At 42.4% G+C, this 12,500-nt stretch overlaps 2 protein-coding genes across 2 annotated transcripts in view; one reads left to right on the plus strand and one right to left on the minus strand.

Annotated features, from left to right (window-relative positions):
* The window catches only part of usp6nl (USP6 N-terminal like), a gene marked incomplete at its 5' end in the record, with an annotated part of 34,717 nt that extends 25,107 nt beyond the window's left edge, over positions 1–9,610 (plus strand). Inside the window, 9 exon segments of the mRNA XM_079235974.1 lie at positions 1–22; positions 798–846; positions 1,069–1,189; positions 1,962–2,056; positions 2,312–2,377; positions 2,865–2,964; positions 3,391–3,543; positions 7,400–8,153; positions 8,155–9,610. The exon segment at positions 1–22 is cut by the window's left edge and continues 88 nt beyond it. Coding sequence (XP_079092100.1) covers positions 1–22; positions 798–846; positions 1,069–1,189; positions 1,962–2,056; positions 2,312–2,377; positions 2,865–2,964; positions 3,391–3,543; positions 7,400–8,153; positions 8,155–8,929 — 2,135 coding nt within the window. The 3' untranslated portion in view covers positions 8,930–9,610.
* Positions 9,611–11,295: 1,685 nt separating this feature from the next.
* Positions 11,296–12,500, minus strand: part of echdc3 (enoyl CoA hydratase domain containing 3) — a gene marked incomplete at both ends in the record, with an annotated part of 4,979 nt that continues 3,774 nt past the window's right edge. The window contains 2 exons of the mRNA XM_079236322.1: positions 11,296–11,449; positions 12,090–12,268. Coding sequence (XP_079092448.1) covers positions 11,296–11,449; positions 12,090–12,268 — 333 coding nt within the window. The remainder of the gene's footprint in view (positions 11,450–12,089; positions 12,269–12,500) is intronic.

The raw sequence follows: 12,500 nt of genomic DNA on the forward strand, positions 1-12,500 counted from the left end.
TCATGACCCGCTACGACGTCAAGTACGCGCCGCTACGCTGCGATAACGAGAGCCACGTGCTGTGCCCCGCGTTTGAAAAGCTCAATTAATGTCAGCTATTTACAGTATAATGTGTCGGAAAAAAACAGCAAAAAGTAATCGTGCAAAAAGTAATATTATAGTGTTTTAAAAAAATGATTGAAACATGAAAAGGTCATGCTATAGAATGTCGCAAAAGAAAGCAATGCATAGTATGGTGTGTCAAAAACAAGAAATCTGTATGTCTAAGAAATTTCAAAGAGTTAAATAGTATATTTGGTCAAAATAATATAAAGTAATGTAAAAAAAAATTGGAAAAAGGCTTTTAGTATATGTCTAAAAAAATCATAAAATGTGATACTGTTGTATTTCTCCTTTTTTTTAAGTCAGTATATCTGTTGAAGCATGTTGAAAAAAACTATAGAATATGGAAATAAAGTTCATTTCTAATTTATTTTTTAAAGTCTTAGTTTGTAGGAAAAAGTATGTTTGTTGTGGAAAAATTCATACTGTACAATTTTGAAAAAAGTCATTGAAACATTTAAAAAAAGTGATAGTATGTTGGAAAAACATCTCAAAAGTCCTTGTAAATGCGTATAAAAAATGTGGAAAAGTCAGAGTGCGTATAGTGTGACGAAATGTGGAGAGAAAAAATAATATTATATATCAAAATAAAACCACATCATGCTGAAAAAAGGTGAAAAAATAAGAATTATATATCAGGCTTTGGCCGATCGTGGCTCTCAACTCTTACTGTGGTGTGTTTGTGTGTTTCTTAGGCAGCAGGCTCTCTTCCATGTCCTCACAGCCTACTCCATGTACAACACGGTGAGTCACACACACACACACACACACACACACACACACACACACACACAGGTCGCTGTGCTTTTAAAGACTGTCAGCAAAGGTTTCAGGGTGACTGAACGCACACATGAGAAAAGAAAATCGGTGGCAGGTGAATCAACTCACCTGTGAACGGGTGTGTGTGTGTGTCTGTGTCTGTGTGTGTGTGTGTCTGTGTCTGTGTGTGTCTGTGTGTGTCTGCAGGAGGTGGGCTACTGCCAGGGCATGAGTCAGATCACAGCTCTGCTGCTCATCTACATGAACGAGGAGGACGCCTTCTGGGCTCTGGTCAAGCTGCTGTCGGGGCAGAAGCACTCCATGCACGGTGAAAACACGCCGACGCCGCGACGCCTCACCCGTCTGGTTCTCCTCCTTTTCCCGTGACGCACCCGCCTGTCAAATCGCTTTTGGCCAAGTAGCCCGTAAAAGCCTTTTTGCACAACGCCGTGCCATCAGTATGGAAGCCCGTTTCCGGAACCCCCCAAAAAATGAAATAAAGTCATAATTATGAAATAATAAAGTAGAAATTATGAGATGCAAGACTTTCCATCTCATAATTTAGACTTTTTTACTTATTTTTTAGATTATTTTGGGCAGAAATGGGCTCCCATACTCAGTGTCTGATTTAATATAAAATATATCAAATTCAGTTTATGAACTGACACTTGTATTTTATTGAATATTTATTAAATATCTATTTTTAAAGGATTTCCGAATCAGAATCAGCTTTATTGGCCTTTATTGGAATTTGTCTCCGGTTATACGTTGCTCTTACACACAATATCCAATAAACAAGATACATATAAAAAAGACACAATAGACAATTAAAGACAACAGTAGTGCAGATGGATGAGTCTGTTTAATTTTTTAATTGATGCAAATGTAAAAAAAAATGTTTTTAATCTCACGTACCTGCAGTGCCTTTACGTCCCCCCAGGGGGCGCCTATAGGGCTGCTCCGCTGAACAAGACGCCTGTCTGAAGGCATTTTAAACTGGACGTGCACTAACATCTGCATCGTGGTTATTGAGAGCAGAAATAGATAAATAAATGTAATATTGCTCGACTAATCGTCTCTTCTCGCGTCGCCTCCTTCAGGGTTTTTCGTCCCCGGCTTCCCGAAGCTGATGCGCTTCCAGGAGCATCACGACCGCATCCTCCGCAAGATGATGCCCAAACTGAAAAAGCACCTGGTGAGGAAAACAAACGCGCCCCTCCAAATGTGTTTTTACTGAACACACCTGACCTTCAAGAGTGGAGGTTTATCAACAACATGTTCTCGACTTGAAAAAACTGGACGTGCAGAAGACGATAAAGACGTATATGGTTCACTCATTTAAAGGGAAACTTAATATAAATATAAATATATATATTTATATATACATATTATTATTGTTGCGTGATCTTGTGCTCAATGCACTAACAGACGTTGTGTTTGTGCGCTGCAGGACAGCCAGGAGGTGTTGACCAGTCTCTACACCATGAAGTGGTTCTTCCAGTGCTTCCTGGACAGAGTGAGTACATGAATATGGAAATTAAACTTTTCTTTGCCGGACATGTTTAATGTTAACTGATTAATGTGCTGGAGTAAGAATTTAAAAAAGCATATTTTTCATTTGAAATCGAGAAGAAAAAACGACTTGAGATCTGCACTAAAGTCAGACTTTTAAACTATAATTGTTGTGATATTTTGTATTTTTATTGTCATCAAATCCAATGAAAAGACCAAAACCATCAATGTATTATTCTGCTAACAAGTGTTCAATAAATACACTGTTTATGTCTGTTTCGGGTAAGTTTAGTAGAAATTTGGTACCGGCTGTTATAATTTCTTTATATAATTTTAAACATTTGTGAGCAATTTTTTCTTAAAGATTTACTCTCAGAGAAGGAGATCGAAAGACGGACCAGATTCATGACAATAAAATATTAAATATAGATGTAACCGTCCTCCTTTCTGCGAAAAGAGATGTTCTGACCTTTTGTTCCGTCTCCTTGCAGACGCCCTTCACGCTGACCTTGAGGATCTGGGACATCTACATCTTTGAGGGCGAGCGCGTTCTGCCCACCATGTCCTACACCATCCTCAAGCTGCACAAGAGTGAGTTTAGTAAAAGTCATGTCAATGTGTTATATTCATGTGTTCATGTCGTTCATTTACGCTGAGTTTGAAATAATGAATATGCTTTTAAAAGAAAGACGCTGAAAATATAAGCAGGCATACATACAGGCATCTATATAAATGTTTATTCTTTTAATCAAACTATTGTCTCATCATTTGAGTCATTTAAGGTTTACTGTATGCTTTGTATTCTCATTGTTAGTTTAAATACTACATTTACTCACTTTTTACTGTTTACACTGAGATTTCACTAAATGTTTGTCATGGAAATTTGGTTAAAAGTCACGAAGATTTGGTCAAAAGTCATGGAAATTTAGTTAAGTCATTGAAATCCATTGGTCAACATGTATATGAACCCTGACTCCGGCTCTCAGGAGGTCTTACCTGTGTGCGTTTGATCGACAGAGCACCTGATGAAGCTGTCCATGGAGGAGCTGGTGGAGTTCCTGCAGGTGACTTTGTCCAAAAATTTCTTCTTGGAGGACGACCTCGTGGTCGATCACCTGCAGGCGTCCATGACGGAGCTCCGCAGGGTCAAGATGGAGCTGCCCGCACCAGGTAACCACGGACAGAACCGAACCGGCTGCGACGCCAACGGGACTTATTTTGGGGCTCAGCTGAACCGAACCCACTTTAAAAACCTTTAAAACCAAGATACGGCTTTGTTCTTAAACACCGTCACTAGTAGTATTCATATTTTATGCAGAACTGGCTAAAAGCCCTTTACCCGAACAAATACACAAATATGCATAGGTTTTTGCATTTTGTTATCATTAGTAGTAGATTTTGCAAGTTATAATAGATTGTTATTAGCCTTTAAGCATCGCTAATTAGTCAGAGAATTAGAACAAAAATTAAATAGATGATTTAACACTATAATTCATAAAAAAATAAAAATATTTACAGATTTTTCAGTATTATAAATTGTAAACCAAATATTATGGTGGGGCTTTTAGCCATTTAAAGTCACCTTTTAGCATTGTGACGGGCATTTTTCACTACTTTAATTAAATAAAATAGTAGAAATAATCCTAAAATATTTGAGAATGTTTTTTGTTTTCTTTATCAAATATGTTGAAATAAAAAATTATAACACTTTCATTGTATATAGTGCTTTTCGAGAAAAAAATGGAAAAAAAAACAACAGGTTTTTGTAGGTACAAATACCTACAAAAGGAAATCTGAGTGTTTACTTGACAGAGAAACAAACGCGGCAACGCTTGTGGCTTCCTGCAGCCGCCATGCAGCCGCCCTGCAGCCGTCCTGCAGCCGTCCTGCAGCCGCCATGCAGCCGTCCTGCAGCCGTCTTGCAGCTGCCATGCAGCCGCCATGCAGCCGTCCTGCAGCCGCCATGCAGCCGTCCTGCAGCCGCCATGCAGCCGCCATGCAGCCGTCCTTTATAAATATTAGCTCTAATCACACTGTTTCTAATCTTGCTCTGTCTCCTCATTAATCTTCCTTCTCTCCCTTCTTCTTTCAAACGGTGTTAGCCAACAACAACAAGAGTGTGGCCGTGAGTGCGGGCCACATTCCCTCCTACGACAGTAACCGGTGGGCTTTCCTGACTGGTCTTCCTCTCCATGTCTCTGTCCCATCTGTCCCTCAGTCAGTCCGTCCGTCCTGTCTGTCGCCTGTCTGTCCAACAGCACTCGGGTTTATTTTTATTTTTTATTTCTTCACAAACTAGTCTTTTATCCCCCCCACTTAATATTTCTAACTAAGTTCAGATGCATTGCTTCAGTCCTGCAGTGGCTGGCTCTCTTATTGTCTTTGTACCTTCAGCTCTTTTTTATTCATTTTTCCTTTACTCTTTCATGTTTTAATTCCAAAGTGGTTGTAAAAAGTTTCAGCTTTTTCAGACGACATCTTGTGCCATCTGGTGGCCAACTGAAGGCACTGCACGCTACTGGGAAGTTATCTTTGTGTTACAGTATTTTGTAGGCCAACATCAACATCTGCATTTACTTATCAAACCTGTAGCTTATTATTATAAAGAAAGAAAAGCGGTTTCTCTTTAAAGGGATAGTTCGCTTTTTTTAAAGTGTGGTTGCATGAGGTTCGCACTTCTCCATAGATGACAGTCTAAAAGAATAAATATCACTTTAAGAGTACGCGATATTTAGAATATTTTCTATGACTTTACTATTCGTTCTCCCGATTCACCAACAAACTGACCGACTGGAGGCCGCCGTAAAGCAGCGACTTCCGTGTACCGTGAGATTAAACTTCCGTGTATTGTGAGGTTAAACTTCCGTGTACCGGGAGGTTAAACTTTCGTGTACCGGGAGGTTAAACTTCCGTGTACCGGGAGGTTAAACTTCCGTGTATCGTGAGATTAAACTTCCGTGTACCGGGAGGTTAAACTTCCGTGTACCGGGAGGTTACACTTCCGTGTACCGTGAGGTTAAACTTCCGTGTACCGTGATGTTAAACCTCCGTGTACCGGGAGGTATAAACTGCTGCTTTTTGTCAAATGGAGTCTTGTGAATTTGGAGAGAGCGCAGATAACAGCTTCAGTTCTCAGTGAGCGAGGGCTATAAATATAAACTACTGCAGGTAAATACACCGACCCCGGAGAAGTACATCAATCAACCCCACTACCCGTTTAAAGTGCAGACTTATATTTGTAAAGACGGGTTAACTTACTTAATTTACTACTCTTTTTGTTACTTAAATACTGTGAAGGAGGAACCAGAGCCCACACAGCCGTCACAGTAGCTGTCTGTTCGCTTTTCCTGCCCGCTGACAAGATAATGAGCCACTTTTCCAACACTGGGGGCTTTTGTTTAACTCCTGCTTGAACAACCATCTGCTGGCGTTGCAGCGCAATCTGAATTGTTTTTGTGCTCTGGATTGGCTGAGCTGTAAGAGACGATGGCGTTTTTTTTTTTTTTTTTATGGTTCTAAAAACTTCACATCAGCTTCAGTTTGAGGCGACGGTCCTCTTGGTGTCTCGACCACATCACCGCCGCTGTGTAATTCAGTCTGAACAAACAGCCGCTGGACGGACCTTTGATCGCGAGCGGCGGGTTCTGGATTCAGTTATTTTCTGTCACCAACCTCTGCAAAGAGTTTGAGGGATGATGATTTGCTCTCACATTTAGTATTAGTCAATATAATACATTTGTTCCTTCAAAATAAAAGATAACCAACCTTACTTGTTCAAAACACCTCCCCCGAAAGACTCTTACACAAAAGGAATAACTGCATCTTTTATGAGCCTTAAAATCCACATTTTATTTCCCAGCATCATTTATACTAATATGGTGTAACTCCTGAAGGCAAGGTTAGACACACTGAAACTACTTCCTCTTTCCAGCTGTGTGAAATAAAAAACAATAACCTGCTCGCAGCGAACACAGAATAAATAAATAAGGAACATGGAGGACAAAATAAAAACCTGTCAGGCTCAAACAATGCTCATATAGTTAAGTTTACGATAATGGGGAACATAAATAACTACTTTATATCATGAATTGGTTTGTTTTCTAAAAAACTAAAGTGTGTTCCTATTTTTCTTTTTAATAAATCGTCTTGCAGCCGTACTATAGCCGTACTATAGCTGTCCTGCAGCCATAATTTTGGCCAACAAAATAATAACCTTTTTCTCATTAACTGATCCAGTTATAATGAGGTAGTTTACGTCAGATTCCCCCGTTAATGTAACCCCCGTGCACGAGAGGGAAAAGGTCAAAAGGTCGGTGGATAAACTCGCCAAGGGACGGACACTTAAGTTGGTGAATTCACGTCGAATCGGTTCCCTCCCTGGATCCCTCCTGGTCCGACTCTTCTGATCACGCTTTCCCTTCACAGTCCCCCAACAACGCCCACCATCACCGAGTCTGCACTCTGCATATGTTCCTGTCGACTGTACCTTTTCATTTCTTTTTGACGTAGAGTATATTAGTATCACTGTCTTGAACTTCTAACATGTACTTGGTCCAAGCTGTCTAGTAGTCTAAGTGAAGAAATGTTGCTTTAAATGCTTGTTCTGATCGGTCTCAGTACATTTAACGTGGTTCATTAATCAAGAACTACTTCTGGATGACCTTTAATGTCCGGGACTACTGCTGCAGCTCAGTACAGTTCAACGAAATGGAGACAAACTCATCATTTCAAGGACCACTCGATTGAATGTCACTTCCTAATTGAGCCCCCTCCAGCGGGCGCAGAATTAATATCAAACATTATTCCTGATGGTTTTTCCCCCCCCTGTCTTTTGCTCTTTGCCTGTGAAATTCTCCTTTATTTGTTTTACCTCTCTATGGCAGTGGTGTTGCATGAATCCATGTCCCTGTCGTGACTTCCTCATCTGATGTGAATCAGCGCCACGCAAGTGTGTCAAACCATCACCGTTCGGTTCCGCTTCCCGATTGGCCCTCTAATGCGTTTCCACTGTTTTCCCATCTTGCAGGTAAAGAGGAGGAGTTTCCCAAGAAGCCTCTGGGGCAGCTCCCCCCTGAGCCGGCGGCGGTGAACCGCTTGGCCAACGGTCAAAGCCACGGCGTGCCGGCGGAGCCTACCGGGGGCCCGAGTCCCGTGCCGGAGCGCCAGCGGGAGAGTCGCCCACCCAGCCGGTCGCGCCGGGACTCGCTGGAGAAATCGATCCGCCACCACAAGGGCGACAAGAGGGACGTGCGCTCCAGGGGATCCGGGGAGATCCCCAACGAGCAGAGGAAGCAGTCCACCCCCACCACACCCGAGAGGGGGGTAACGCCGCCCTCGGGCCTCACCCCGACACCCCAGCCCATCACAGCGGACAGAGGGAGGCGTCAGGGCCACGCCAACCAGAACTCCAACGCGGCCTCCAGCTCCCGCAAAGAGATCACTCCCCGATGGTTCAAACCCTCCGAGACGAAGCTGGAGGCGGTCAAGGCGGCGGCCCGAGGGGCGTCGCCGGCCCCTTCCAGTCCGGAAGACGGCGCGCCGCTCCACCGCCGGCCGCGCTCCAAGGGCTTCACCCCGGACGCCAACCGCGGATCCAACGCCTCCCAGTACGACAACGTACCCGGGCTGCCGGAGCCGGAGTTTGAGATCCTGGAGCTCGACAGACCTCCGTCCAGAATGAAGACCCCTCGCAGCGAGACGCCCTTCAGCACGGCGTCGTCCCTCCATCAGGGAAGCCCCAGTCTGGCCGGGAGCGCCGCCTCCATCGCGTCGGGGCCCCGGGGGGGCCAAACACCCTCTTCCTCCTGCGTTTGCCCACAACAGTCCAGGCGGGGTCCACGCGAGCTACCCTGGCGGCCAGAGCCAGTACAGCACCCCGCCCAAGCAGCACTCCCCGGCCAGAACCACCACCGAGGTCCCCATCCTGCACCCCGCGTACAGCGTGAGCCTGGACCACCGAGGGGAGGAAAGGCTCTACGCCCCGCCCGCTCGCTTCACCCCGCCCTCCAGTGTGGCGTACGGGGAGCGGGCGTACGCCACCACCCAGCGCCCGAGCAACAGAGACTCCCCGGAGAAGGCGCTCATGAACAACTCCTATACGACATACCGCCGGCAGCCGCACCCGCACCCGCACCCACCAAACTCCAACCGAAACGCCAGGCTTCCCCCGGATCTGGACACCCAGGGCAGCTCCACCCCGATCTACCTGCAACAGCTCACCTCCACCGCGCAGGTCTACAGGTCTGAGGGGCATCAGCGGGGCGAGGCGGTCCCGCACTACCTGCCGGAAGGCGGGCCCCCGTGGGCGCCGGAGGACCCGCCGCCCCTCCGATCCCCGGACGGGGTCCCGCGCTCGCCCAGCTTCCAGCGAGCCCAGATGTCCCCCGTTAAGGAGTTCGCTTTCCCCCCGAACCCCGACGCCGCACTCCACTACAGGACTCAGTTCGAGAAGCAGCAGCAGCCCGTCACGAGGCAACAGCTCCCCCAGCTGTTCGGAGGACCGCACTACAGGCACGCACAGGAGGCGTTCGCCATGCAGGAGTCCATGCTGCTGTGATTGGACGATAGAGAAACGGCAAGACACTGTAAAAAAATATTAAAAAGGCGTAGTCACTGACACTGGTAAAGATGAGCAGTAGTCCGAGCTTCGTTAGGAGCCGGGTTTGTTCTTTATGTGTGAAGTACCGACGCACCAGCCTCCCAGGTTTTTACCGATCGCTTTAAAAACTGACTGAAGATTTTATTTTATTTTTGGATGTAAAATCATTAACGAGAGGCGACAGCATATATATATATCTTTTAGAGTCTGATGTGTACAGTGGATTCCTTGTCTTAATATGCTGAGTTGTTATCAGTAGCTGAGGGGAACATTCTCCTGAAAAAGGCAAAAACTCGTACGTTATTTTACGTCTTTTATTTTTTTTATATGTTACTTCCAGATAGATCGGTTTACTCTTAATGCTTGTGAATGTTATTTTTCAGAGAGAAGAAGTAATACTTTATGTCCAATGATAGAAATAGTGAGCAGGTGCAGCGCCATCACTGTAGAAAGAGCAGAGTTTATTTTTTAAACTTCACTTTCCAGTTTCGGGGATTTTACTCCTTCCTGATTAACTGACGTGCAATTCATCTCTTACGTACGCAAAGTAACATACGTTGGACATTTACACACATTTGAGGCCAGTTTTTGTTAAATTCAAACCCTGATTAGAGACTAAAGGCATAGAGCTAATTTGTGAGGGCTAATAATATACATATATTTATATAAATATATATATTATGTAAATATATATAATTTATATATATTATATATAAATATATATTATATATATATTATTTATATATAAACATGTTATGTTTATATATATTATTTATATATAAATATATTTTATATATATATATAAATATTATATATATATATATTATTTATGTATAAATATATATGATATATATATATTATTTATATATAAATATATTTTATATATATATTTATTTATTTTTGGTTCGGGGGCTTTAAGCCATCTGATTTGCTTTGTAACAATAGTTAACATGTTTGTTTTTAATTGCTGTATTTTAGTTTCACATCTTGAGCACGTGCAGCCAGAGACGGACGTGAACTAGTTTCAAAAATATAAGTTTGCTTTTCTTCATTATGTTTTATTATTCTCAACACTGTCATAACTACTGTTCAGCTGCTGACACACACATATATATGTACACACTACATGTCATTTCAACATTTAATCACAACCACATTCCCTTTTATTATTCTGCAGACACACACACACACACATCAGTTATTCAGTTCCATTGCATTCCGTTAAGTTATCTCTGTTTTTTGTTAACGACTAATTGCAGGCCATTCTGATACTTTGCTTAATAAAATGAGGTGGAGGAAAGTGAATCTATGGCTCCGTCTTTGACTTTAAGGTTTATTTTTCTGGCTAATGAAACTCTGCCCCCTAGTGGGGACATGAGGGAATAAATGAATGGATATATTTGTTAAGAGATGCTTTTCATGCAGGATCATGAATGATTCATTTAGTAAATATTCCTGTAATTCAGTATGCAGCAATTTATACTTAATAACGTACAAATCCATGCCAATAACGAGCCAATCAAAATAATCATTAATTTAATCAATAATTTGAGGATATAATAATCATCTAATATAAGTAATATGTGAAACATTTACTGGTTCCAGCTCCTCTAATGCTTCGTTTCGCATTACTGGACATTAAATATCTTTTGGTTTTAGACCGTTAGGCGCACTAAACAACCATTATTTTATATTAATATAAAACATTAATTACATTTGTCTGGTGACAGAAAATAAAAAAGAAACGGACAATAACATGTGACATCCTGTTGCTCTACTATTTGCAGCGTTGCACAGCTCTTCCCTCTCAGATGAACACAACGCCGCCACCTTCTGGCCATTCAGTGAAACTACAGCTGACACGTGAATTAAAGAACTTCAGATTCTTATTTCCATATTTAATCATTTAAACTGAGAACAATAAAAGCAAAATGTATTCAAAACTTAACCTAAAAAGAGGATTTATCATTTTAAACTTTAGTTTCTGTTTTACGGTGTTTATTAGTGAAATGCACCTTAAGATGTCTCCTTACTCCTTTGACATTTAATAAAATAATCTGATATTTCCGGTCCAACCTGACATCGTCTGTGTAGTAAACACAACCCTGGATGTGCACAATAACCCTATTCATTCATTCATTCATTCATTCATTGCATTTACAATTATACAAATACAGAGAGCAGCTTCATACGAGGGAACTCGGCTTTTGAGGCACAAAATGGTGTTTAGAGGAAGTTGACAGTTCAAAACGTCCATCGTTGTAGTGTGTATGTGTATATATATATATATATATATATATATATATATAAAAAATACCGGTCCATCAGTCGTGGGCCTTTTCCGCCGTGTTGCTCCACACCGGCTCTCGTTTCTCGATGAAGGCCCGGATCCCCTCCTGCCCGTCTCTCAGCGCCAGGTTGTCCACCATGACCTTGGAGGCCGTGGCGTACGCCGCGTCTCGACCTTGAGCCATTTGTCTTTGGACGGTCAAGGAAGAGTCAAGAAACGGTCAGAAACTCCTTTTATTACCTGGTTTTTCTTCACTTACGAGGAAGTTGACTATTACTGAAGGATAGCAGAAGCTAAAAGTTTTTGACAACCTCGGCTTTTAGAGAAGAATCCAGAAAAAAAGTGGCAAATATGTGAAATAAGTAAATAAAACTTCACTTTGTCAATAAATGTAATCTATAAAATTCTGAGCATATTATAATATAATGAATACATTAATTCCTCGCTCAAATCCAGCAGCTGATTGGTTCTGATTCTCCTCGTCTGAGGAATAAAACATGAGCAACTTTCTCTGGTTGCAAGTGGAGCAACAATGTGTGTTTTCATAATTAATGACCGTTAACGTTCTCCAATAATTCTCTATGACTAAAGATGGAAAGTGCAGCATTTTTTAAACATTAGTTTTATGATATATTACAATGTTATCCATCATCTTTATACTTTGTTTGGAAAAGATTAGTAATAAATGAGGATTTACTGATGGTTAAATGATTATTAGGTTGTTTTTAAATGGAGAATCTTGTCTTGTTTTCCAATCTTAAGCATTATAAATAAATACAATAATATACTAATAATAAAATAATATAATAATAATCTGTGACCTCTGACCTCTGGAACGTGGCCTTTCCGAGGGCGACCACGGCCCGGCTGGCCCGACACACCCGGCGGGCGATGGCCAGCGTCTCCTCCTCCAGCCGCTCGCCCGGCACCACCCTGCTGATCAGACCGTGCAGCAAAGCATCATGGGCCGAGAGGGGCGCGCCCGTCAGCAGCATCTCCATGGCGACCTGGTTAAAAAAATAAACGTTTTATTAATTCATTTGGGTTTTCCTTCAGCCAATGAGACGCCGCCACACCAAGTTCCATGCACATCGGGGACAGAAGTTGTTATTGTTAATGCTTTGCAACTAGCATTGCCAATGCAACTACTGCCGTCTATCTATTGTCCTTCTGGTCACATGACATCTATTGTCCTACTGGTCACATGACATCTATTGTCATTCTGGTCACATGACATAT

The sequence above is a fragment of the Taurulus bubalis genome, assembly GCF_910589615.1.
Source record: "Taurulus bubalis genome assembly, chromosome: 20".
Taxonomy (NCBI): domain Eukaryota; kingdom Metazoa; phylum Chordata; class Actinopteri; order Perciformes; family Cottidae; genus Taurulus; species Taurulus bubalis.